Below are 27,347 nucleotides of genomic sequence, written 5' to 3'. Positions count from 1 at the left end.
GGAAGATGCACACCGGTTTCCTCGCCAAAGCCAGCAGCTACAGAAAAAAAATGGAACGTTTTGCCCCCTGTGTGAAATATATATGCTTAGACTGACTAGTAGAACAGACTGTTGTTAATACTTGAGAACTGTGGGTGTAAAGTGGACAATGTGGGCAATTCATAATCACACAGGATCCTGCATGTAAATGTGTCTTTTGTTCACAAGGAACAGGGGGATGTTTGTAACCAGTGTCGAAATGAAAAATGGAAGTTTGGGTTGTGAAATGTAATCAGTCCAATATCACATTTGACTTGTCAATGTGAGTCTGCCATGAGGCACACTCTCTGTAGGCTCCCCTATCTGAACAGTTCAAGACACTGATGAAGCATTGTTGTCTTTAAACCTGAAACAGACAGTATGGAGGAATCAAGAAAAATAGGGGATTAGTCTTCAAAAAATGTTATCCAGTTAACTAGAGTGATTTTAGATATTTTAAGAGCTTTGATTTTGTAATTTTCACATTTTAGTGTTGGTATTTACTATATGGGAATCATATTGAAATGAAATGAGAATTTGAATGCTCCATCTCACATGTCATCTACAGGGAATTACTGCACTGGTAGAACTAAAATCGGGGGACATCCTTGTTGGATCAGGAGATGGTGTTGTAGCTCTGTGCAAAGCACCAAACTTCAAGCCACTCAAGTAGGTTTGAATGTATTTAAACGTCTCTTTCTTTACCTTGTGTGTGAAGAAATTACAGCTTGAAGTGACTTAAATCATATTTCAGAGAGGAATTGCAAAATTTATAAAAGTAGAGTTTAGCACAGTATTGTTTTGTTGTAAAAATAGCACTCGTTCAGTTTTTTTTTTAAAAACAATGGTTTATTGTTTAAATCAAAATCATCTGACATTGCCTCGTTGAGCTGAATTATATTTATCTGTTAATGTATGTTAGAATTCTCTCATTCAATTATTCTTTTTATATTGTCAATAGATTTCTATTGGATAATTTCACAGTTATGTTACTGGACTAGTAATCCTGAGACCTGACGTATTAATCTGGAGACATGAGTTCAAAACGTATTATGGCAGGGGCATTTAAATTTGGTTAATTAAATGAATCTGGTAATGGTGATCATGAAACTGCTGGTCCTTTAGAGAGGGAAACTTGCCGCCCTTAGCTCACCTGGCCCGGATGTAACTGGAGACCCACAACAAAATGACACACTGTTTTGCAAGTTATCCTTTCACAGATTGGTGAATCAAAATTTGGATGCAGTTGTGTTTAACACACTTGCTGACAACAGTAAACGTCTTGCCTATTTACAAGAGAATTCATAACTTGCTGAGTTCTCTCTGATCGTGTAGCTTGCACTTTTGCATAAACAAGATGCGTTATTTAGATCCAAATATGGGTTGCCTCCACATTCTGTGGTCGGACCATTGACATATTTTCACCAAGACGTGGTGTTCTTCACAGCTGGCAGTGGCACCTGCAGGGAACATAACTTGCAAAATCATGGGTGTACACCCTATAATTTTCCCCCTATAATTTTCCATCAATTAATTTATAGATGTCCAGAACATTTGAATGACGTTCTCATTTGTGTATTCTTTTGTCTCTTCCCAAGAGACTAGTTTTTAAAACTCTTCAAATTTTAGTGACCAGTGTCTCCATTGTATTACAACCTTAATCGTTTTAAACTGGGTGCAAAGGTTTTGGGCGCGATTTAACAGAAACACTTTGAAGTGTGATTTTTAGGCACGATTGGCGGGGTGTTTCTCGACGGTCACGTTGGCAAGATCGCAGCCCCTATTTAACAGCACTTAGTGCTGGAAATGAACCCCCACAAGCTTCTCACCATTACTGGCTGTCTCGCCATCTGATTTGCCAGACTCGCGCCTCAGCATCTTACCGCTAACAAGGGGGAGCTGCTTTTAAATGCTCCCTCACCATTCAGTCCAGTCAACACCCAAGCATGGCAGCACGCAGACCTGCTCATCGCTTTGGCAATGGCGACCTGGCCAGGCTCCTCAATGCTGTAGATGCGAGTCAGGACATCCTGTTCCTCCGAGTGGGTCCGAGTACCAGCAGTAGGGTCACCAATACCGCCTGGGAGGTGGTAACAGCGGCTATCAGTGCGGGCAGCAGTACCAGGAGGACCAGCGTCAAATGTAGGAAGAAGACCAACGATCTACACTGAACTGCAAAGGTAAGTTACCACCTCTCTCCTGGCATCAGTTCTGCCTGCCACCCTTCAAATTCCCAACACCCACCCACCCCCACAAATCAGTAACTGACACCTCACACCCTCCACACATCCAATCTTCATGCTTGTTCCTCAGCACACCCGGCATCCACCAGCACAACCTCTGCATGTCCAATTGCGGTGCTCACACATGCCACCCGCCATAGACTACTCCGATCCATCAAGCGCATGGCTCACAAAGCCCTATCTTTGTCCCCGCAGAAGAAGGTATCACAGCGTCACAGCTGTCACACTTTCTACCAGCATCGAGACATACACTTTGATGGGCAACATTCGTGGACAGGCTTCTGGGACACAATCTGGTGAGCACCACACAGTTGCTGATGCACATCTGGTGGAAGCAGGAACATCCAAGAGAGTCAGAAGTCGGTTGTTTGCTGGATCCCAGGACTCTGTTGAGTCCCAGTCAGATGCCGACCTTTCGAGGACAGGGCTATCGCAGAGCTGATAGAGATGCTAGGTCATGGCCGTGAGATTCAGGAGGGATGTCAGCCACATTACAGTGAGTGCATAGCTGATTGAAGGAGTCCCAAAAGCTACGGGTGCAGGAGATGATGCCGACAATGCATGTCACCGAGGCCAACACTGCTATGTACGGCTGCAATGGAAAGCCTGGAACACGAGATCAGCATCTTGAGTGCTGGTGTCCAAGGCATGGCTCGTCTGTGACGGCCATGGTTGAGGGCCTCAGCATTATATCCTGGACGCTGAGGAATGTGTCCCAGATGCAGTTGGACATTAGAGCGGCACGGTAGCATAGTGGTTAACACTGTTGCTTCACAACTTCAGGGTCCCAGGTTTGATTCCCTCTTGGGTCTCTGTCTGTGCGGAGTCTGCACGTTCTCCCCATGTCTGCGTGGGTTTCCTGCAGGTTCGCCGGTTTTCTTCCACAAGTCCCGAAAGCCGTGCTTGTTAGATGAATTGGACATTCTGAATTCTCCCTCAGTGTACCCAAACAGGTGCCAGAGTGTGGTGACTAGGGGATTTTCACAGTAACTTCACTGCAGTGTAAATGTAAGCCTACTTGTGACACTAATTAATAATACTATTATTACCGAGGCACTGCAGAGCGTGGCCCAATCACTGATGAGCATCGCCGAGGGCGGTGACAATATGGTGTAGACGACGGGGAGGTGCCAGGACTGGCAGAGCCAGTCCTCTGGAGCTCACTCAAGCCCCATCCCATGGAGACTCCCAGAGCCCTACGGGTACCGTCAGGGAGGACAAAGTGCTGAAGGCCAACCCGGGGTCTGCCAACAAGGAGACGACGGCAGTTAGAACAGGATGACATGGTGATGCCAGTGACACCAGTAAGTCGGCCTTGGCCCTCTGGCTCAAGACCCTCCAGAGGATGTCCGGCAAGAGCATCAAAGGCCACAGGGTATGAAAAGAGGGCTGCCTCCACCTCTGGTATGCATCCTGGGGTCACACCTAAATGTAGCAGTAGACCACGTAAGATCGAGAAGAGTGAGAAGCACTGAGTGTACACTGGGGCGGGGGGGTGCTGATGGAAACGTCCACTATTAAAGCATATTGATGCACAATCAATTACTCTCAAGACGAAGTGATTCATAACTGAAGGCTTTAATCTGCTAGCGGGACAGCACGTTTCTTATCCTCCACCTCTCAGGGCGGAGCTACGTACAACAGCCAATAGTAGACTCCTGGGTCTAACCAATGGTCATCCACCTCTTAGGTACCGCAATACCTGGTACTACCACATTTACCCCCTGTTAAAAAAGAGCCCGGCGGAGGTGGTGGCCAGCATTAATAGTCGCCTTTCGCATGGTATGACCAGGTATGGAAGTACCGTGATGTCGGGGGTATTTACAAAGTGTTCATAGTGCAGCAATCAGTCGATCGGGTGGCCTGGTCATCCTTCTGGAGCGTCTGGGCCTCGGTGGTGATTCTGATGGGGGTCCCAGCGGTTGCGACTCCGGGAGCGTGATGTTGTCCTCCCTGGCAGCTTCGTCACCCCTAGGCGGCGCTGTTGGGGCAAAAGGTTGAGTGGGGGGGGGGGGGGGGGGGGCACCTGTAGGGGGCGTCAGTGTGTGGTCGGGCCTAGGCAGGAGCGGCGGGAGTACTGACCCTCCAGTTAGGCGCTGTGGGGAGGGTGGGGGTGGAGGCAATGGTTCGGGTGCGCGTGGCGTTCCGGCGGGCGCCAGGTCCCGAAGGGAGACTGTGTCTTGCCGGCCGTCAGGGAACGCTACGTAGGCGTACTGGGGGTTGGCGTGCAGCAGGTGGACCCTCTCGACCAACGGGTCCGACTTGTGTGCCCTCACATGCTTCCGAAGCAGGATGGGTCCGTGTGTCGCTAGCCAGGTTGGGAGCGAGGTCCCGGAGGAGGACATCCTGGGGAAAAGCAGGAGACGTTCATGAGGTGTCTGATTTGTGGTTGTACAGAGCAGCGACCGGATGGCGTGGAGGGCCTCAGGGAGGACTTCCTCCCAGCGGGAGACTGGGAGATTCCTGGACCGTGGGGCCAGTAGGACGGTCTTCCAGACCGTTCTGTTTTCCCTCCTCTACCTGCCCATTTCCCTGGGGGTTGTAACTTGTCGTCCTGCTCGAGGCAATGCCCGTGCTGAGCAGGAATTGACGCAGTTCGTCGCTCCTAAAGGAGGACCCCCTAGCACTGTGTATGTACGCGGGGAAGTCAAACAGTGTAAAGATACCCTGGAGGGCCTTGATGACGGTGGTTGTGGTCATGTCTGGGCAGGGGATGGCGAATGGCAACCGGGAGTACTCGTCAATCACGTTCAGGAAATACGTGTTGCGGTCGGTGGATGGGAAGGGGCCTTTGAAATCCATGCTGAGGCATTCAAAGGGACGGGAAGCCTTTATCAGGTGTGCCCTCTCTGGCCGGTAGAAGTGCGGTTTGCACTCCGCGCAGATTTGGCAATTCCTGGTGACTGACCTGACCTCCTCGATGGAGTAGGGCAGGTTGCGGGTCTTGACAAAATGGAAAAAGCGAGTGACCCCCGGGTGGCAGAGGTCCTCGTGGAGGGATCGGAGGTGGTCCACTTGTGCAGTGGCACACGTGCCGCGGGACAGGGCATCAGGAGGCTCATTTAGCTTCCCCGGATGGTACAAGATCTCGTAGTTGAAGGTGGAGAGTTCTATCCTGCACCGCAAGATCTTGTCGTTTTTAATCTTGCCCCGCTGTGCATTATCGAACATGAAGGCAACCGACCGTTGGTCCGTGAGGAGAGTGAATCTCCTGTCGGCCAGGTAATGCTTCCAATGTCTCACAGCTTGTACTATGGCTTGTGCCTCTTTTTCGACCGAGGAATGGCGAATTTCAGAAGCGTGGAGAGTACGGGAGAAGAAAGCCACGGGTCTGCCCGCTTGGTTGAGGGTGGTCGCAAGAGCTAAGTCGGACGCATCGCTCTCGACCTGGAAGGGGAGGGACTCGTCGATGGCGCGCATCGTGGCCTTTGCAATGTCTGCTTTGATGCGGCTGAAGGCCTGGCGGGCCTCCGTCGACAGGGGAAAGGTTGTGGACTGGATTAGGGGTCGGGCTTTGTCTGCGTAGTTGGGGACCCACTGGGCGTAGTAGCCGAAAAACCCGAGGCAGCGCTTCAGGGCCTTGGGGCAGTGAGGGAGGGGGAACTCCATAAGGGGCGCATGCGTTCAGGGTCGGGGCCTATAACTCCATTTCGCACTATGTAGCCTAGAATGGCTAGACGGTCAGTGCTAAATGCGCATTTATCCTTATTGTATGTCAGGTTAAGGATTTGCGCGGTCTGGAGAAATTTGTGGAGGTTGGTGTCGTGGTCCTGCTGGTCATGGCCACAGATCGTTATCCAGATACGGGAACGTTGCGCGTAAGCCGTACCGGTCAATTCGGTCCATCTCTCGCTGGAAGACCGAGACCCCATTAGTGACACCAAAGGGAACTCTTAAAAATTGATAGAGCCGCCCAACTGCTTCGAAGGCAGTGTATTTGCGGTCACTATTACGGAGGGGTAGCTGGTGGTAGGCAGACTTGAAATCCACCGTGGAGAAAACCTTATATTATGCAATCCTGTTTACCAGGTCGGCTATACGGGGGAGAGGGTACGCGTCCAGCTGCGTAAACCTGTTGATGGTCTAACTGTAGTCAATGACCATCCTATGCTTCTCCCCGGTTTATCCCACCACTACTTGAGCTCTCCAGGGACTGTTGCTCGCTTCGATGACTCCTTCCCCCAGCAGCCTTTGGACCTCTGACCTGATGAAGGTCCGGTCCTGGGCACTGTACCGTCTGCTCCTGGTGGCGACGTGTTTGCAATCCAGGGTGAGGTTCGCAAACAGGGAAGGCGGGTCGACCTTAAGGGTCGCGAGGCCGCAGACAGTAAGGGAGGTACAGGGCCGCCAAATTTAAAAGTCAGGCTTTGCAAATGTCATTGGAAGTCCAGCCCCAGGAGGGTAGGCGCGCAGAGGTGCGGCAGGACATACAGGCAGAAATTGTCGAATTTCCTGCCTTGGACAGTGAGGTTCGCTAGGCAGAACCCCTTTATCTCCACTGAGTGTGACCCAGAGGCCAGGGAGATCCTTTGGTTTACAGGGTGGGTTACAAGTGAACAGCGCCTTACTGTGTCGGGGTGAACAAAGCTTTCCGTGCTCCCAGAGTCAATGAGGCAAGACGTCTCGTGGGCGTTGATAAAGACCGTCGTTGTAGCCATTGCGAGTGTCCGGGGTCGACTTTGGTCCAGTGTCACCGAGGCCAGATGAAGCTGTTGCGGGTTCTGGTCGGGCAGCGTGCAGCTGGGGGCCTGGGGCCCCATCCAAGATGGCGTCACCCATGGGTCGCACATGGTGTCCGGGGATGAACAAGATGGCGGCGGCGATGGACAAAATGGCGGCGCCCACCCGTCCAGAGTGGTGTCCGGGGGGCAAGATGGCCGTGCCCGTGGGTCGCACGTGGCCCTAGGATAGGGGGCTGCTGGTGAGCGCTGGCCGGTCGGGGCCTGAAGGGGGGGTTGCCGTGGCGGTCCGGCGTCGCTGGAGACCGCGGCCACGGCGCGGGATAGGGGGGGTGGCGGTGAGCGTTGGCCGGTCGGGGCCTGAAGGGGGGAGTGCCGCGGCGGTTCAGAGTTGCAGGAGACCGCGGGTTGGCGGTGAGCACTGGCCGGTCGGGGCCTGAGGGCGGGGTGGCGGTGAGCGCTGGCCGGTCGGGGCCTGAAGGGCGGGTTGCCGCGGCGGTCCGAAGTTGCTGGAGACAGCGGCCACGGCGCGGGCCAGGCAGACCCCCACACGGTGGCCCTTCTTGCCGCACCCTTTGCAGGTGGCCGGGCAGCGTGGGTGGGGGTGATTCGCCAGGCCGCAGAAGAAACAGTGGGGCCCGGCGTCGTTAGCGGGCCGTTTCGCAGCGCAGGCCTGCGGGGTCAGGGGGGAGGTCTGTGGGGCTGCCGCTGCGGGGTGCCACGCAGCCCAGGGGGCCACCGCGCGGTCGGGCGCATAGGACTGCCCGTTTTTGTAGGCAACGTCCAGGGCCCGTGCCTCTCTGAGACCGAGAGTGTCTCTTTCTAGGAGTCTTCGGCGGATATCTGAGGACGCCATACCTGCTACGAAAGCATCCCTGATTAAAAGTTCCGTGTGCTCGTTCCCCGAAACATGCGGGCAGCCACATTTTCGGCCCAGCACCAGTAGCGCCAGGTAGAAATCTTCCAACGATTCCGCGGGGCTTTGTCGTCTAGTCGCAAGCAGGTGACGAGCGTAGATCTGATTTACAGGGCGGATATAATGTCCTTCTAGCAGTTCGATCGCGGCATCATAATTCTCTGCCTCCTCGATAAGGGGGTAGATCCCAGGGCTGACCCTTGAGCGCAGGAGATGCATTTTCTGTCCTTCTGTGGGGGTGCCTCCGGCCGTCTCGAGGTAGCCTTTAAAGCACACCAACCACAGTTTAAAAATTGCAGCTGAGTTCTCCGCGTGGGGGCTGAGTTGAAGGCACTCCAGTTTGATTCGGAAATCCATCCTTCCAGCTTAAGTCTAGCAGATCAAATTGATGCACAATCAATTACTCTCAAGACAAAGTGATTCATAACTGAAGGCTTTAATCTGCAAAAACTCTTCCCCAGCAGCTTCGATACAGAAAGTGAAGGCTGCTGGGACGGCACAGTTTCTTATACTCCACCTCTCAGGGCGGAGCTACGTACAACAGCCAATGGTAGACTCCTGGGTCTAACCAATGGTCATCCACCTCTTAGGTACCGCAATACCTGGTACTACCACACATATTACACCTGATCTATGCGAAGCCTCTGTCACATTCATCTGCACAGTGGGCCTGCCTGCACCCCCACCCCCTATTGCCCTCTGCTCCCTGTCCCCCGGGCACAGTGGTCCAAGATCAAACACCCAAATGCAGACCCCATTCAGAGGATGGGTGAGCGTGCTGTCAGCACTCTGGGATGATGTTACAAAAGCCCTGGGAGGGTGGAACAGGGTATTTTGGCAGGGGGGACAGTGGGGAATTGGAGGGAAATGGGGGGGGGGGAAGGAAGGGAATGGGGGGGAAGGAAGGGAATGGGGTGGAAGGAAGGAAATGGGGTGAAGGAGTGAGGTGATGGACAAAACCTCGTCCGATGAGAAGCAGGCAATGATGAGGGCTACCCTAGTCCTTTGGGTATGCCGGACCTTGTCGCCACCTGTCCTCTACCCTCCAGCTCCTCCCCTGGCTCGTCCACCATCCCCCCTGGTCCGGCTCCTCATCAGATGAATCTGCATGTCCCTCCTCCTCCAGCATGTCACCCTGCTACTGTGCCAGGTTGTGACATAACGTAACCTTTATTGTCACAAGTAGGCTTATATTAACACTGCAATGAAGTTACTGTGAAAATCCCCTAGTCGCCACATTCCGGCGCCTGTTCGGGTACACAGAGGGAGAACTCAGAATGTCCAAATCACCTAACAGCATGTCTTTCAGGACTTGTGGGAGGAAACCGGAGCGCCCGGAGGAAATCACGCTACATGGGGAGAACGTGCAGACTCCACACACACAGTGATCCAAGCCAGGAATCGAACCTGGGACCCTGGAGCAACAGTGCTACCCATTGTGCTCCCGTGCTGCCCACAAGTGCACAGCAGACCACCACAAAGCAAGAGACTGCCTGGGGGTGTACTGCAGTGCACCAACAGAGCAGTCCAAATATCAGAACCACATTCGTACAGTCCGATGCACCACTCAATGACAGTATGGGTGGCAGTATAAGGGTTGTTATATTGGGTCTCCACCTTAGTCTGGGGCCTCTGCACTGGTGCCATCAGCCAGGACCTCAGCAGGTACCCCTTATTCCCCAACTACCAACCTGTCATCCTGAGGTGGTCATCGAAGATGCCGGCGATCTCCAAGTGTTCCACAATGTAGCTGTCATGCCGCTCCCTGGGAAGCATGCACACAAGTGCATGATCCGGAAGTGGTGGTTGCACACGAGTTGAACATTCAAGGAATAGAAACTGTTCATGTTAATGAATGGCACTCCATGATGCCCCAGTGCGCACAAGGTGACATGCAATTACCCCCTTGACCTGGGGCATCCCAGCAATGGCAGAGAAACCTGCAGCCCTGGCACCTTGGTGGTCTTGGTCCAGCTCAAAGTTGATACTGTCTGCTGCCTGGGTATACAGGACATCCATAATCTCACAGATGCATTTGCGGGCTGTTGCTTGTGGAATGCCGCACAAGTCCCCGCTCGAGCTCTGGAATGAACATTCAGGGCTGCAGTGACCTTCACGGCCACCAGGAGTAGGTGCCCTCCTCCTCCACCGAGTGCCAATCCTATGAGGATGTGGCACAGGTGCTGCATTGTCTCTTTGTTGAGACGGAGTCTCCTGCGGCACACGCTGACCATCATTTAATTGAAAGGCCACAGAAACAAAAGAGGCGGCAGGAAACAAGTCCAGGTATGAAACGTAAAAGAGTCAACAGTACAAAAAGTCACCAGCAACCTGCAAAAGCATTTCTGCAACACGCTCACCAAGTGCCCACTTCCACAGCCCCAAGCAGTAGACCCTTAAAGGTGGGAATAATCACACTGGAGAGTCACACTGCGCAGGGCTTGCCAGAAGAGAGAAAGGGCACCCCTTCCCCCTCTCCAGCGCTGGTTGCAGGTCATCTTAAATCCTCCCATTTCTCACTCCAGGCCACAGAAGCGAAAGAAGCGGCAGCAAACACACAGCATCCAAGCATGAAACATGGCACAATCAACAGTACAATAAAGTCACCAGCTTTATTCAAAAGTGCTTCTTCAATGTCGTCATCAAGCTGCTTGTTCGGATCAGTCCGTCTCTTTTGGCCCTCCCGCAGCTCCCAGCAGTAGACCTTCAAAGGTGTGAGTTATCATACCAGAAAATTACATTGATGCAGAGCCCGCCAGAAGAATGAAAGAAAACCCATTCATCTTCTCCAGCACTGGCAGCAGGTCATCCTACATCCTCCCTACTCTCATTCCAGGCCACAGAAGTAAAGGAGGTGGCAGTTAACAAGGACACAATCTACAGACAGCCGCAGCAGCATTCGGATCACTCCGCCTATCTCTCCCCCTCCCGCAACTCCCAGCAGTGGACCCACAAATTGGGAATAATCACACTGGAAAGTCACACTGACGTGGCGCACAATAGGTGAGAGAAAGAGCACCCCTTCCCCCTCTCCAGCACTGGTAACAGGCTTTCTTGCATACTTCCTTCCCTTACTCCAGGCCACAGAGGCAGCAACAAATAAATACATGGCCTTCAGACATTTGCAGCTACCAGCAGGAGCAATCAGCAAACACACCCTGCAGCACCACAGCTTTCACAACAAGTCCAATTCATTATCGGCAATAGCCTTCAGCTGTGAAGATTGAGGCTGCTCACAGTCAAAGGGAGTTAAAGTGACCATCAGTATATATTCAAGAACAGGGCTCTGTCCTGGAAGCTTTTGGTAGGACAGACAGTCAGCAGCTGTAGTTGCCCCTGTTATGCGTCTCCGCAATATTTAAAGATGGCTTAAAGGCCCCACAGACAAAAAGCACCCCTCCCCCCCGGAGCAGGGGCGAATCCTGACCTTTAACGATGTAGCTCCCTGACCAAGCCCAACCCCCCTGAGAAGTATCCCCGGTCCCGAGCGCTGAGGAAGCAGCATCAATACTCTTGAACATCATGCCAGAAAATGGAAATGGCTACTCATCTCCTCAGTTCCCCTCCGCAGCTACTGCACTAACTTCACCTCTTTAAAAAGGAGTACGAAATGATGCCTGTGATTTCTCGCTGGAGAGCCGTTTAATTCATGGAGCGTCAATCTTACAAATGAGATGAAAATTAAATCAAATAGGGGCTAATGATATGGTCGCCCATATTTGACCGTGACCCAGAGCTCGCCATCGGGAGGGAGCAAGCCGGTTAGATAGCAGACAGATTTGCGCTTGGTACGAATCTCGATTTTGGCCTTTCCCGCTATTTAACCAGCATGCCCAGATCTGCGCCAGACGCAACGTGGTGGTTGAATTGCACCCTTTAAGTTGAATACAAATAGTTTCTTTTTATCCTCTGTGAAATATTGTTAATACTCTTTTATCAATATAATTGACATGATTGACTCGTGTTGATGGAAGAACCTCAATTAAGTTTGGCCTGAATTTTGTGGTCAGCAGCAAAGTATCAGTGTTTTCTGCTGACCTTGGATTTGGATTTGATTTATTGTCATGTGTACTGAGGTACAGTGAAAAGTATTGCTCTATGTACAGTCCAGACAGATCGTTCCATACATGAAAAAACATAGGACATACATAAATACACAATGTAAATACATAGACACTGGCATTGGGTGAAGCATACGGAGTGTAGTACTACTCAGTAGAGAAGATGTGTGAAGAGATCAGTTCAGTCCATAAGAGGGTCATTCAGGAGTCTGGTAACAGCGGGGACGAAGCTGTCTCTGGACCTGGTAGTGCATGTTCTCAGACTTTTGTATCTCCTGCCCGGTGGAAGAAGTTGGAAGAGAGAAGAATCCAGGTAAGAGGGGTCTTTCATTAAGCTGCCTGCTTTCCCAAGGCAGCGGGAGGTAGACAGAGGCATTTGATGGGAGGCGGTTTTGCGTGATGACCTGGGCTGTGTTCACGACTCTGTAGTTTCTTACGTCTTGGGCCGAGCAGTTGCCAAACCAGGCTGTGATACAGCCAGATAGGATGCTTTCATTTTTAAAAACATTTAAATTCTTTTTCACATTTTCTCCCAAATTTCAACAATCAGTAACGAATGCAATGTCAATCGCCACATCAATAACAACGATCCCATCCTCCCACCATACCCCCAAACATTAGTCCGCATGTTAACATAAACAAATGACAAAAAGGAATCAGGAATCACCCACAGTCACCATTAACACATACGGTCCCCCTCCCCCCAACCCGCCCAGCCCCATCTAATGTTCAATGTAATCCAATTCTCAAAAGTGCAGAATGAATAGCGTCCATGAATTGTAGAACCCCTCCATCCTTCCCCTCAGTTTAAATTTGACCTACTCAAGAGTCAAGAATTCCAGCAGGTCCCCCCGCCACGCCAGGGCACAGGGTGGAGAGGTTGATCTCTACCCTAACAGGATCCGCCTTTGGCTGATCAATGAGGCGAAGGCTACAATATCTACCTCCGCACCAGTTTCCAACCTCGGCTGGTCCGACACCCCAAATATGGCTTCCCGAGGGCCCAGGTCCAGTTTCACGTGCTCCATTTTAGAGATTACCCTAAAATCCTCCTTCCAGCAATCCTCCAGCTTTGGACAGGACCAAAACATATGAATGTGGTTTGCGGGGCCCATCACGCAACGTTCACACACATGTTCTACCCCCTCAAAGAGCTGGCTCATCCTCGCCCTTGTAAAGTGTGCTCTATATACTCCCTTCAGCTGTATTAGCCCCAACCTCGAACACGAGGTGGAGGCATTCACCCTGCGGAGCACCTCACACCAGAATTCCTCCTCCATACCCTCTTCCAACTCTTCCTCCCACTTTGCCTTGATCCCTTCCAGCGGTGCCTTCTCCTCTTCAAAAATAGCCCCATAAACAGCCGATACTATCCCCTTCTCCAGTCGACCTGTCGTCAGCACCTCCTCCAGCAATGTGGAAGCCAGCTCTAATGGGAAGCTCTGTATTTCTTTTCTGGCAACGTCTTGAACCTGCATTTATCTAAATATTTCCCCCTGCTCCAGCCCATACTTCGCTCCCAGCTCCTTCATCCCAGAGGGGCTGGTTTAGCACAGTGGGCTAAATAGCTGGCTTGTAATGCAGAACAAGGCATCAGCGCGGGTTCAATTCCCGTTCCGGCCTCCCCAAACAGGCGACGGAATATGGCGACTAGGGGCTTTTCACAGTAATTTCATTGAAGCCTACTTCTGACAATAAGCGATTATTATTATTATTATTATTATTATTATTGAAAAGACCCCCAAAAAACAAATCTTTTAGTGTCCTAATTCCTTTCTCCTCCCATCTCCGAAAATTTCCATCCCATTTCCCTGGCTCAAATCTATGATTCCCCAAATCAGCATTTCCCTTGACCCTGCCCCCAACCCGAAGTGCTGGCGATACTGCCTCCAAATTCTCAACAAAGCTTTTACTACCAGAAGATAGGATGCTTTCTATGGTGCATCTGTAAAAATTGGCAAGAGTCAATGTGGACATGCCGATTTTCCTTAGTTTCCTGAAGAAGTATAGGCGTTGTTGTGCATTCTTGGTTGTAGCATCGGCGTGGGTGGACCAGGTCAAATTGTTAGTGATGTGCACACCTAGGAATTTGAAGCTGTCAACCATCTCCACCTCGGCACCATTGATGCAGACAGGGGTGTGGACAGTACTTTGCTTCCTGAAGTCAATGACCAGATCCTTTGTTTGCTGACGTTGAGAGAGAGATTTTTGTTGTTACATCATGCCACTAGGTTCTCTATTTCCTTCCTGTATTCTGACTCATCGTTGTTTGAGATCCGACCCACTACTGTCGTGTCATCAGCAAACTTGTAGATGGAGTTGGAGCCAAATTCTGCCACACAGTTGTGTGAGTATAGAGAGTATAGTAAGGGGCTAAGTACACAATCATGTGGGGCCCTGGTATTGAGGACTATCGTGGAGGAGGTGTTGTTGTTTATCCTTACTGGTTGTGGTCTATGAGTCAGGAAGTTGAATGAAATGAAAATCGCTTATTGTCACGAGTAGGCTTCAATGAAGTTACTGTGAAACGCCCCTAGTCGCCACATTCCGGCGCGTGTTCGAGGATCCAGTTGCAGAGGGAGGAGCCAAGTCCTAGGTTTTGGAGTTTTGAAAAGAACTTGGTTGGGATTATGGTGTTGAAGGCGGAGCTGTAGTCAATGAATAGGAATCTGATGTTGGAGTCCTTGATGTCGAGATGCTCCAGGGATGAGTGGAGGGCCAGGGAGATGGCGTCTGCTGTTGGCTGGTTTGGCAGTATGCAAATTGCATTGGATCAAGGCATTCTGGGGGTGTGAAGTTGATATCTCATGACCAACCTCTTGAAGCACTTCATAATGATAGATGTCAAGGCCGCCGGACAGTAGTTGTTGAGGGACATTGCCTGATTTTTCTTTTCCGCCAGTATGATGGTGGTCTTCTTGAAGAGGTGGGAACCTCGGAACGGAGTAGGGAGAGGTTGTCCGCGAACACACCCACCAGTTGGCGGTGGAAGAGGTGGGAACCTCGGAACAGAGTAGGGAGAGGTTGTCCACGAACACACCCGCTAGTTGGTCCATGCAGGATCATAGTGCAGGACCAGGGTCTCCGTCAGGACCCGTTGCTTTCCGAGGGTTCACTTTCAAAAAGGCTGATCTGACTTCGGAAGCTATGATAATAGATATGGGTGTGTCCAAGGCTGCTGGGGCAGTTGACAACGGTTTGATAGTTTCCTGCTCAAAATGAACATGGAATGCATTGACTTCATTAGGGAGGGGTGCGCTGCTGCCGGAGATGCTACTCGCCTTGAAGAAGTCTGGCTGTAATGATCGAGCGATCTCTGGATTTCCCTTTCCAACACCAGTTTGAATTTGGTGCCAAGTCAGGGGATCTCCAGACATCCAAATATTATGTAGCAGGGTAAGCTGCAATTTGTATTGAAGTATTTCCACAGACAATGTTCGAAACGCTGCACATCCATTGAGTACAGGAGGAATCTCTTGCCAGTCTTTTCTGAACACAGGTTTATCTACAAAACCCAGAGAGCACAGGCACAAATTTCCTTTTCCTTCCTCCCACATAGGTGGAAACATGTTTTTATGTTTACATAAGAATAAATCCTTAACCTTTCCCCAATTAGTAACAACTGCAGTCACTTACAATGAGAGCAAGTACTTTATTGTGACAGGAACGCAACATTAATAAGTAAACCAGGAAGTAAAATGCACTGAATGTTTCACTATAAACTAAAACTTTACAAAGAGCAAAGGAAATGTTTGGGACATACCTGTGGGATTAAGGTAGAACCTGGGGTTGCAAACAAGCTTTTAAAATAATGTATATTATTTATTTGTTTTATAATAGAAAATCAACAATTATAATAGTTTTTCAGGGCAAATGAAGTAATTTTAAATTAATTTTCATTGGCATTTCAAAAGCCAGTTAATCCTCATTCTGCAGGGCATGAATTTTCCATGGACTTTTATAGTGAGGCTAATAAAAGTGAGAGTGCAATCTTTTTTTTAAAATTCCTTTTTACCGGATGTGGGCGTTACTGGCTAGGCCTCCTTTGAGAAGGTGGTGGTGAGCTGCCTTCTTGAAGTGCTGCAGTCCATGTGGTGTAGGTACACCCACTGTGCTATTATGGAGGGAGTTCAAGGATTTTGAACCAGCAACAATGAAGGAACGGCGATATATTTCCAGGATGATGAATGACTTGAAGGGGAAGGTCCAGGTGGTGGTGGTGTTCCCAAGTATCTGCCGCCCTTGTCTAGATGGTAGTGGTCATTGGTTTGGAAGGTGATGCTCTTGTAGCCACAGTATTTATATGGCTAGTCCAAATCAGTTTCTGGTCAGTGGTAACCCCCAGGCTGTTGATAGTGGGGGATTCAATCATTCAAAGGACGATGGTTTGATTTTCTCTTATTGGAGATGGTCATTTCCTGGTACTTGTGTGGCGTGAATGTTACTTGCCACTTGTCAGCCCAAGCCTGGATATTGTCCAGGACTTGCTGCATTTGCTCGTGGACTGCTTCAGTGTCTGAGGAGTCGTAAATGGTGCTGGACATTGTGCGAACAACCTCACACCTGACTTTATGTTGGAAGGAAAGACATTGATGTAGCAGCTGAAGATGGTTGGGCCTAGGGAACTATCCTGAGGAACTCCTGCAGCGATGTCCCTGGACTGAGATGACTGATTTCCAATAACCTCAACCATCTTCCTTTGTGCTAGGTATGACCCATATCAGTAGAGAGCCCCCCCCCCCATCCCAATTCCCATTGATTCCTGTTTTGTTCGGGCTCCTTGATGCTGTACTCGATCAAATGCTGCCTTAATGTCTAGTGCAGCCACTCTCACCTCACTATGGAGCTCAGCTCTTTTGTCCATGTTTGAGCCTGTATCTTATACTGGGTTGCACTCTGGGGGCTGGGTGCAACTTCAACAGCACATCCCACCGGAAAGCATAGAACCACTGCCAACTTTTGGATTTCTATGTTTAACTTACATATGCGGACGGCAAAAGCTGCTGTCAGCTTCAGAAGGACAATGACAGTAAATGCTGGGGGCTGGTTTAGCACAGGGCTAAATCGCTGGCTTTGAAAGCAGACCAAGGCAGGCCAGCAGCACGGTTCAATTCCCGTACCAGCCTCCCCGAACAGGCGCCGGAATGTGGCGACTGGGGGCTTTTCACAGTAACTTCATTTGATGACAATAAGCGATTTTCATTTCATTTCATTTCATTCCTGCTGCAACATCTAGGCCAATTGATACTAAAGAAACTAGATGAAATTATTTGCCAAATGCACACAGCATTATGTCTCGTAATGACTATTTAATTTAGTACATTGTTATAATTTGTGCATTTAACCAATTATTTTAAGACCACAGTGGGCGAATCTTTGTTTTCATTCCAGAAAAGTGCAGGTGGAAGGTGGTATTTCTTCAATCAGCCTTCGTGGTCAAGGACACCAGTTCTTTGTTGGTACCTTTACTTCCCAGATATATCGATTTAACTTCACCGAGTTTAAAGAGGAACTGATTACTACATGTCACTCTGACGCTGTTCTTGATGTAGCATTTCCCTGGTAAGTTTGTCAAACCTGTGATATTTATGAACATTTGGTCACTTTGTCATTTATCTATATTACTAAACAAAAAATGGTTCTCAAAATATTCTATTTTCATTATTTTATAGCAATCACTATTTGAAAACACCTTAAGATTTCATTCGATTGCTTACGAACTTATGAATTAGGAGCTGAGTCGGCCACGTGGCCCATTGAGCCTGCACCGTCATTCAATAAGTTCATGGCTGATCAGAATGTAGCCTCAATCTCACGCTCCTACCCCGATAACCTTTGACCCCCTTGTTAATCAAGAATCTAACTCTGCCTTAAACATATTTAATGATTGTGCTTTCTATGTTACTGAATTTCAAAGATATTTTTTAAAAAGTTAAATTATTTTGCTGGAGGGAGAAATGGCATGGCTGAGTCCCAGATCTCTAAGAAACAGCAGGACAACAGACTAGGGGGACAACCTTCCTCTGCAGACGAAAGTCATGTTTAAACGGTGAACAACAGAATCCAATTCTACTTGAATGGCATGGCACAAATAGCAATCACATTTACTGGATTAGCTTATTTGTGTCATATTCAAAGATAGAGGTGCAGCTCAGGGCAAGTTTTTAAAAATTGTTTCATGGAATGTTTGTGTTTGTGACTCCAGCATTTTTATTGTCCACCCCTAATTGCCCTTGAGAAGGTGGTGGTGAGCCATCTTTGTGAACCACTGCAGTTCATGTGGTGTAGGTATATATGTAGGGAGGGAATTCCAGGATTTTGACCAAGTGATAGCGAAGAAACAGCCATATAGTTCCAAGTGTGTGGTTTGGAGTTGAACATGCAGGTGGTGGTGTTCCCATGCATCTGCTGCCTTTATCCTTCTCGGTTGTAGAGTTATAGATTTCAAAGATGCTATTAAAGGAGCTTTGGTAAGTTGCTGTGGTGCATCTTGTAGATGGTACACACTACTACCACTTACAGTGATGGTGGAAGGAATGGATGTTGAAAATGGTGGGGTGTCAATCAAATGGGCTTCTTTCGCCTGGATGATGTTGAGCTTCTTGAGTGTCGTTGGAACTGCACTCATCCAGGCAAATGGGGAGTATTCCACCTCACTCCTGACTTGATACTTTAAGATGGTGGACAGGCTTTGGGGGGGGGGGGGTCAGGAAGTGAATTAGTCTCTGCAGAATTCAGAAAGAACGCACTCTGTGAGAGAGTACAGTTGCATGCAAGTGAAATTTAAATGGGTGAGATCAATAAAGAGGCACGCCACAATGTCAACATTTTGGAAACTTTCAGAAAGACACAACAGACATCTTAACCAATCAGTTAACTTTTCCAAGTGCCAAGTGGGCATGGGGGAGGGTGGGAGGAGAAAACAGAGTAGGAGTGAATATTTGATGGGAGTTTCCCGTCGGCATATAAAACAGGTTACGATTATCCGCTGCCGCCCTCAATGGCCGCACTCTTTTCTTGCCGCGCCATGTTGGAAACGCCATTTAACTATATTAGAATATCATGAATGCATATTATTAAGGCAGTTCGCGAGAATCACGCCCCCATGCTTGATCCAAAGGCCACGCTAGCATCTAATTAGACCAGCATGCAACCACATATAAGCAATGTATACCTGGCAACCTGCACTTCACTCATTTTACACAAGAACATAAGCAAGTCGGGGCCAGAATTGGGAAGAAGTCTCTAACAGAAGGTCATAACAGGTTCATGCCAGAGTGGAAGGATTGCAGAACGAAGAAATGCTTAAGCCTACATTGCTGAGATTCTAAAGACATCCCTTGCCCCAGTCTAGCGGAGGGGTGTGTGTGGTCTGGGGGTTTCTGGTTTAATACTCAGCCGCAGATGATACAGCCACAGTCAGGGGCAGCACCTGCAGCCTGTAATTCGGGAACAGATAGTGTAGGGGTGGGCACTCAATGGTCCCATGGGTGAGTCTCTATATGTCACAGTACAGTAGGACTCCAGATGAGGAGGGTCAAATTCTACATGGAATATCCACCTCAAACGACTCGGGGGCTAAGGGAGATATCAATCACCATAACAATAAACGATAACAAGGGGAGGACTGAAAGTAATAGGAGGCAGGGAAAGCTGAACATTCTGCTCCTCAAGGATGCTGGGAGGGATTTCCACCATCACACAGGGAAGATCGAAGCTAGTCTGGTAATAAAGTCTGAGGACCACCATCTCGGAACCTCAAGCAATGGAGCAGCAGAAAGTGAAATTGAGATAAAATGCTGCTGCGGGGGGCTTGTGGGAGGAGTGGATCACAGCGCTATCAGACCGATCAAAAATGCATTCATCTGGAATCTGTGTTACCACATGAGGGGGAATGCACAGCTGAGACATGTTGGGAACACCTCAAAAATTATAGAGACAATTGGGAGCCTTACAACTACTAGTTCCAGGGATGGAAACGCCCAGGCACCCTAAAAGAATCCCATCCGCTCACAGAACGTGTACCCTCATGTGTATTCCAAAGGATGCAGTCATAGAGTTCCCTGAATGAATGATTTATCGCCTCTAATAAATGGAGGATGTCCAAAAGCCTGGCCAAATCCATCTCTTAGCAGGAGCTTTACTGAAATTGGGCCGGGAGGGGGGAGTATACTATGACACTGAGAGTGTTCATTCGGAAGGCTAGGATTTCACAGGCTAATAGGTGCCGAGACTCTAACCAAGCCCTTGAACCTTCACATGTTTGCCCAATAGTCGTGAAAAAATCTTTTTGACACCATCAGTTTTCCAGAATAGGCAGCTCTTGCCCTTGCAATCCTAAAAATACAGACACAACATGGAGCCCTCAAGGTTCCGCTTCATTGATAATGAAGAGCACACATCAGCTGCAATACATCCTAGTTCCTAGCCCATTTCTGCCCTGAACATAGTCTTCCCATCCCATATGAGCATCGAGACCATCCTCCCATTGACTGCAAAATATCGCTGTATGGATGTACCATCACTGAGCTCGGAGTGTTTTGGGGAGGGGAGGTAAAGCAGAATGAATGGGTCAGCGCTGCATCCCTTCTTTTTGATGACAGTCGTGTGGGCGTTATGCTGACAGTTCTAAGGTAGAATATGGTTAAAGCTAAGCGCCAGTCTGCAACTGCGGGTGGTGCTGCTGATCGCCAGCTGAGCAAGATTCTCAGAAGGCGATTAGGGAAGCAAAGGCAAGGGCATCAGCCCTCTTCCCCATATGAAGTTCTGGCTGGTCCAACACCCCAAAGACTTGCCACTCTTGGGCACAGCTCCACCCTCACCCCCACAACCTTGAAAATTGCCTTGAAGAAGGCCGTCCAGAAAGCAAAAAGTCTGGGGCATGCCCGCAACATGTGGCTGGGCCTCCCTGGCATCGTTCACATTTGTCCTCCACCTCCAGAAAGAACCTGCTCATTCGGGTTCTTGTCAGGTGCGCTCTGTGCACCACTTTAAGCTGCATGAGGCCTAGATTGGACAGGAGGAGGTGGAGTTGGCCCTGTTCATTGCTTCGCTCCAGAGTTCCCACCCTACTCCTGTCCCTAGCTTTTCCTCCCATTTCTCCCTTGTTCCATCCAGTGGGGAGCGTGTCCTTTCTAAGAGTCGTCCGTATATGACCATTAGACATAACACATAGAATTAGGCCAATCGGCCCATCGCATCTGCTCTGCCATTCAATCATGGCTGATATTTTTCTCATTCCCATTCTCCTGCCTTCTCCTCATAACCCTTGATCCCCTTATTAATCAAGAACCTATCTATCTCTGTCTTAGAGACACTCAGTGATTTGGCCTCCACAGCCTTCTGCGGCAAAGAGTTCCACAGATTTACCACCCTCTGGCTGAAGAAATTCCTCCTCATCCCAGATTTAAAGGATCGTCCCTGTAGTCTGAGATTGTGTCCTCTAGTTCTAGTTTTTCCTACAAGTGGAAACATCCTCTCCACGTCCACTCTATCTAGGCATCGCAGTATCATGTAAGTTTCAATAAGAACCCCCCTCATCCTTCTAAACTCCAACGAGTACAGACCCAGAGTCTTCAACTGATCCTCATACAATTAGCTCTTCATTCCAGGAATCATTCTTGTGAACCTTCTCTGGACCCTTTTCAAGGCTGGCACATCCTTCCTTAGATACAGGGCCCAAAGCTTCTCACAAATACTCCAAATGGGGTCTGACCAGAGCCTTATACAGCCTCAGAAGTACATCCCTGCTCTTGTATTCTAGCCCTCTCGACATGAATACTAACATTGCATTTGCCTTCCTGACTGCCGACTCAACCTGCACGTTAATCATAAGAGAATCATGAACAAGAACTCCCAAGTTCCTTTGTGCTTCTGATTTCGTAAGCATTTCCCCATTTATAAAATAGTCTATGCCTCCATTTCTCCTTCCAAAGTGCATAACCTCACACTTTTCCACATTTTATTCCATCTGCCACTTCTTTACCCACTCTCCTAGCCTGTCCAAGTCCTTTTGCAGCCCACCTGCTTCCTCAATTCCATTCCCTCTACAGATCTTTGTATATGTCTCCGCAGTTCCCCTTTTCCAGACTGTCCGCTTCCAGTAACTCCTTCAACATTGTGTCTCTCAGGGACCTAGTGTACCTCATCATCCCTTGCAGAGAAACTTCTTGATTTGCAAACATCAGAGTTTTGTCCGTTCGGTAGTTCCAGTCTCTCCGTCAGCTCTTCTAGGGTCGCAAGTTTGTCCCTATGTATTAGTCCCGAACCGTTAGTGTCCCCCCAGCCTGTCTTCACCTCTTAAAAATGGCATCTAGCATGGCTGGTGGAAACCTGTGGTTGCTGCAGATGGGGGTCATGGTGGACACCTCGGTTAGACTGAAGCGCTGGCTCATTTGATTCCAGGTTCTTAGTGTTGCTATTACCACTGGGCTGGTTGAGTGTTTTGCCGACGTTGACGGGAGTGCTGTCGTGGCGAGGGCTCGGAGGGTCGTTCCTGTTCAGGACGACTCCTCCATCCTAACCTAGTCCATGTTTGGTTCCTTCACCCATCCCCTCACTGTCTCAGCCATGGCTGCCCAGTGATAGTTCATGAGGGCCAGGTTTCCCATGCTTCTTCTCCTTTGTCGTGTTGGTTCAGGGATTCTTGTATTTTCCCACACACACAAACACCATAACCATTTTGTCTACTTTTTGGAAAAAGGTCTTGGGGATGAAGATCGGTATGGATCGAAACAGGAAGAGGAACCTGGGCAGTACGTTCATCTTGATTGTCTGCACCCTTTCTGCCAGGGAAAGCAGGAATGCATCCCACCCTTGTAGGTCCTTCTTAACTTCCTCCGTCAGATTGGTCAGATTCCACTTCCTCCAACTCTGCCCCTCCCCTTCTCGGAATCACCAGAAAAACCTCACTTTTACCCAGGTTGAGTTTGTAGCCCAAGGAAACTCCGAACTCTTCCGGAGGCGTCATGATTTAGTTCATGCCATTTTGCGGGTCCGAGATGTAGAGTACAAGATCATCCGTAGAGTGAGATTCTGTGCTCTCTGCCTCCTCCTCGGATTCCATTCCAGCCTCTCTCGTTTTGCAAGGCAATCGGCAGGTGTTCAATTGGCAGGCGAACAGGAACAGGGACAGTGGGCATCCTGCCTGGTGCCTCTGTGCAACTGGAAGTATTCAGAGCTGGGTTGTGTTGGTACGAACTCTCACCTTGGGGATGTTGTACAGGAGTTTCACTCATGAGGTAAACCTCGTCACTAGCCCAAACTGCTCCAGTACCTCAATGAGCTACTTCCACTCGACGGTCTCTGAATCCAGGGAGACGATCATCTCTGATGTTCTCTCCCCAGATGGGTTCAGTATCACATTCAGCAGCCGTCTGATGTTTTCAGTTAGCTGTCTACCCTTAACAAAGCCTGTCTGGGGGGGGGGCAGCACGGTGGTGCAGTGGTTAGCACTGCTGCCTCACGGTGCTGAAGATCCGTGTTCGATCCCGGCCCTGGATCATGTTCCGTGTGGAGTTTGCACATTCTACCAGTGTCTGCATTGTTAGACATTTTAGTTGCTGTGATATGAAGAATCTAAAGTTCTGTCCCTTTTTCACAAACACACATTTATTTCATTCCAACAGCCTTTGCACAAAACTCTAACTATACATCACCTGACAGAGGCCACCTGAAGCCCCTTTACATATCAGTGTCAATTAATGGATACTTAACATAAATGAGACAACTAATTGCAATTTCTCTTAACCCATTACTTAACAGTCTCCCCTTCCTTGGAGAAAAAAAAATAATTAGGTGAAAACAAATTTTTTTTAAAGAATATTTTATTGAAGATTTTTGGTCAACCATCACAGTACATTGTGTATCCTTTACACAATAATATAACAGTATAAATAACAATGACCTGTTTTATAAACAAAGAATAAATAATATATAACAAAAACGAAAACTAAAACTAAATGGCAACTGCCTTGTCTCAGATAAACACTCTCCAAAAATATGGTTTAACAATCCAATATACAATTATTTATAGCAACGACCTATACATATTATACATATATATTAATAACCCTGAGACTCCTTCTGGTTCCTCCCCCCCCCCCCCCGGGCTGCTGCTGCTGCCTTCTTCTTTTCCATTCCCTCTATCTTTCTGTGAGGTATTCGACGAACGGTTGCCACCGCCTGGTGAACCCTTGAGCCGACCCCCTTAGAACGAACTTAATCCGTTCCAGCTTTATAAACCCTGCCATGTCATTTATCCAGGTCTCCACCCCCGGGGGCTTGGCTTCCTTCCACATCAACAGTATCCTGCGCCGGGCTACTAGGGACGCAAAGGCCAAAACATCGGCCTCTCTCGCCTCCTGCACTCCCGGCTCTTGTGCAACCCCAAATATAGCCAACCCCCAGCTTGGTTCGACCTGGACCCCCACTACCTTCGAAAGCACCTTTGTCACCCCCACCCAGAACCCCTGTAGTGCCGGACATGACCAGAACATGTGGGTGTGATTCGCTGGGCTTCTCGAGCATCTCGCACACCTATCCTCTACCCCAAAAAATTTACTGAGCCGTGCTCCAGTCATATGCGCCCTGTGTAACACCTTAAATTGAATCAGGCTTAGCCTGGCACACGAGGACGATGAGTTTACCCTACTTAGGGCATCCGCCCACAGCCCCTCCTCAATCTCCTCCCCCAGCTCTTCTTCCCATTTCCCTTTCAGCTCATCTACCATAATCTCCCCCTCGTCCCTCATTTCCCTATATATATCTGACACCTTACCGTCCCCCACCCATGTCTTTGAGATTACTCTGTCCTGCACCTCATGCGTCGGGAGCTGCGGGAATTCCCTCACCTGCTGCCTCGCAAAAGCCCTCAGTTGCATATACAGGAATGCATTCCCTTGGGGCAACCCATATTTCTCGGTCAGCGCTCCCAGACTTGCGAACTTCCCATCCACAAACAGATCTTTCAGTTGCGTTACTCCTGCTCTTTGCCATATTCCAAATCCCCCATCCATTCTCCCCAGGGCAAACCTATGGTTGTTTCTTATCGGGGACCCCACCAAGGCTCCCGTCTTTCCCCTATGCCGTCTCCACTGTCCCCAAATTTTCAAAGTCGCCACCACCACCGGGCTTGTGGTGTATTTCTTCGGTGAGAACGGCAATGGGCCCGTCACCATAGCTTGTAAGCTAGTCCCCCTACAGGACACCCTCTCCAATCTCTTCCACGCCGCTCCCTCCTCTTCTCCCATCCACTTACTCACCATTGGGATATTGGCGGCCCAATAATACTCACTTAGGCTCGGTAGTGCCAGCCCCCCCCTATCCCTACTACGCTGTAAGAATCCCTTCCTCACTCTCGGGGTCTTCCCGGCCGACACAAAACTCATGATACTCTTTTCGATCCTTTTGAAAAAAGCCTTCGTGATCACCACCGGGAGGCACTGAAACACAAAGAGGAATCTCGGGAGGACTACCATTTTAACTGCCTGCACCCTCCCTGCCAGTGACAGGGATACCATGTCCCATCTCTTGAAGTCCTCCTCCATTTGTTCCACCAATCGCGTTAAATTTAACCTATGCAATGTACCCCAATTCTTGGCTATCTGGACCCCCAAGTAACGAAAGTCCCTTGTTACCTTCCTCAGTGGAAAGTCCTCTATTTCTCTGCTCTGCTCCCCTGGATGCACCACAAACAACTCACTTTTCCCCATGTTCAGTTTATATCCTGAGAATTCTCCAAACTCCCGAAGTGTCCGCATTATCTCTGGCATCCCCTCCGCCGGGTCCGCTACATATAACAACAAATCATCCGCATACAGAGATACCCGGTGTTCTTCTCCTCCTCTAAGTACTCCCCTCCACTTCTTGGAACCCCTCAATGCTATTGCCAGGGGCTCAATCGCCAGTGCAAACAGTAATGGGGACAGAGGGCATCCCTGCCTTGTCCCTCTATGGAGCCGAAAGTATGCAGATCCCCGTCCATTAGTGACCACACTCGCCACTGGGGCCCTATACAACAGCTGCACCCATCCAACATACTCATCTCCAAAACCAAATCTCCTCAGCACCTCCCACAAATAATCCCACTCCACTCTATCAAATGCTTTCTCGGCATCCATCGCCACCACTATCTCCGCTTCCCCCTCTGGTGGGGGCATCATCATTACCCCTAGCAGCCTCCGTATATTCGTATTCAGCTGTCTCCCCTTCACAAACCCAGTTTGGTCCTCATGGACCACCCTCGGGACACAATCCTCTATCCTCATTGCCATTACCTTGGCCAGAATCTTAGCGTCTACATTTAGGAGGGAAATAGGTCTATAGGACCCGCATTGCAGCGGGTCCTTTTCCTTCTTTAGGAGAAGCGATATCGTTGCCTCAGACATAGTCGGGGGCAGCTGTCCCCTTTCCTTTGCCTCATTAAAGGTCCTCATCAGTAGCGGGGCGAGCAAGTCCACATATTTCCTGTTAAATTCAACTGGGAATCCATCCGGTCCCGGAGCCTTCCCCGCCTGCATGCTCCTAATTCCTTTCACTACTTCCTCTATTTCTATCTGTGCTCCCAGTCCCACCCTTTCCTGCTCCTCCACCTTGGGAAATTCCAGCCGGTCCAGAAAGCCCATCATTCTCTCCCTCCCAATCGGGGGTTGAGCTTCGTATAATTTTTTATAAAATGCCTTGAACACTCCATTCACTCTCTCCGCTCCCCGCTCCATCTCTCCTACCTCATCCCTCACTCCCCCTATTTCCCTCGCTGCTCCCCTTTCCCTCAATTGGTGGGCCAGCAACCTGCTCGCCTTCTCCCCATATTCGTACTGTACACCCTGTGCCTTCCTCCACTGTGCCTCTGCAGTACCCGTTGTCAGCAAGCCAAATTCTACGTGTAGCCTTTGCCTTTCCCTGTACAGTCCCTCCTCCGGTGCCTCCGCATATTGCCTGTCCACCCTCAGAAGTTCTTGCAGCAACCGCTCCCATTCCCTACTCTCCTGCTTTCCTTTATGTGCCCTTATTGATATCAGCTCCCCTCTAACCACTGCCTTCAGCGCCTCCCAGACCACTCCCACCTGGACCTCCCCATTGTCATTGAGTTCCAAGTACTTTTCAATGCACCCCCTCACCCTTAGACACACCCCCTCATCTGCCATTAGTCCCATGTCCATTCTCCAGGGTGGGTGCCCTTCTGTTTCCTCCCCTATCTCCAAGTCCACCCAATGTGGAGCGTGATCCGAAATGGCTATAGCCGTATACTCCGTTCCCCTCACCTTCGGGATCAACGCCCTTCCCAAAACAAAAATGTCTATTCGCGAATAGACTTTGTGGACATAGGAGAAAAACGAAAACTCCTTACTCCTAGGTCTGCTAAATCTCCACGGGTCTACTCCTCCCATCTGCTCCATAAAATCTTTAAGCACCTTGGCTGCTGCCGGTC

At 49.4% G+C, this 27,347-nt stretch overlaps 1 protein-coding gene across 2 annotated transcripts in view; it reads left to right on the top strand.

Annotated features, from left to right (window-relative positions):
• Nucleotides 1-27,347, top strand: part of cfap52 (cilia and flagella associated protein 52) — a 143,568-nt gene that overhangs the window by 32,112 nt on the left and 84,109 nt on the right. For both annotated transcript variants that reach the window (XM_072483266.1, XM_072483267.1), the window contains exons 7-8: nucleotides 587-687; nucleotides 17,309-17,479. In XM_072483266.1, coding sequence (XP_072339367.1) covers nucleotides 587-687; nucleotides 17,309-17,479 — 272 coding nt within the window. The remainder of the gene's footprint in view (nucleotides 1-586; nucleotides 688-17,308; nucleotides 17,480-27,347) is intronic.

Source organism: Scyliorhinus torazame, chromosome 18 (assembly GCF_047496885.1).
Source record: "Scyliorhinus torazame isolate Kashiwa2021f chromosome 18, sScyTor2.1, whole genome shotgun sequence".
Classification (NCBI taxonomy): domain Eukaryota; kingdom Metazoa; phylum Chordata; class Chondrichthyes; order Carcharhiniformes; family Scyliorhinidae; genus Scyliorhinus; species Scyliorhinus torazame.
The sequence above is the reverse complement of the archived record's forward strand: the minus strand, read 5'-3'. Positions and strand labels throughout refer to the sequence as shown.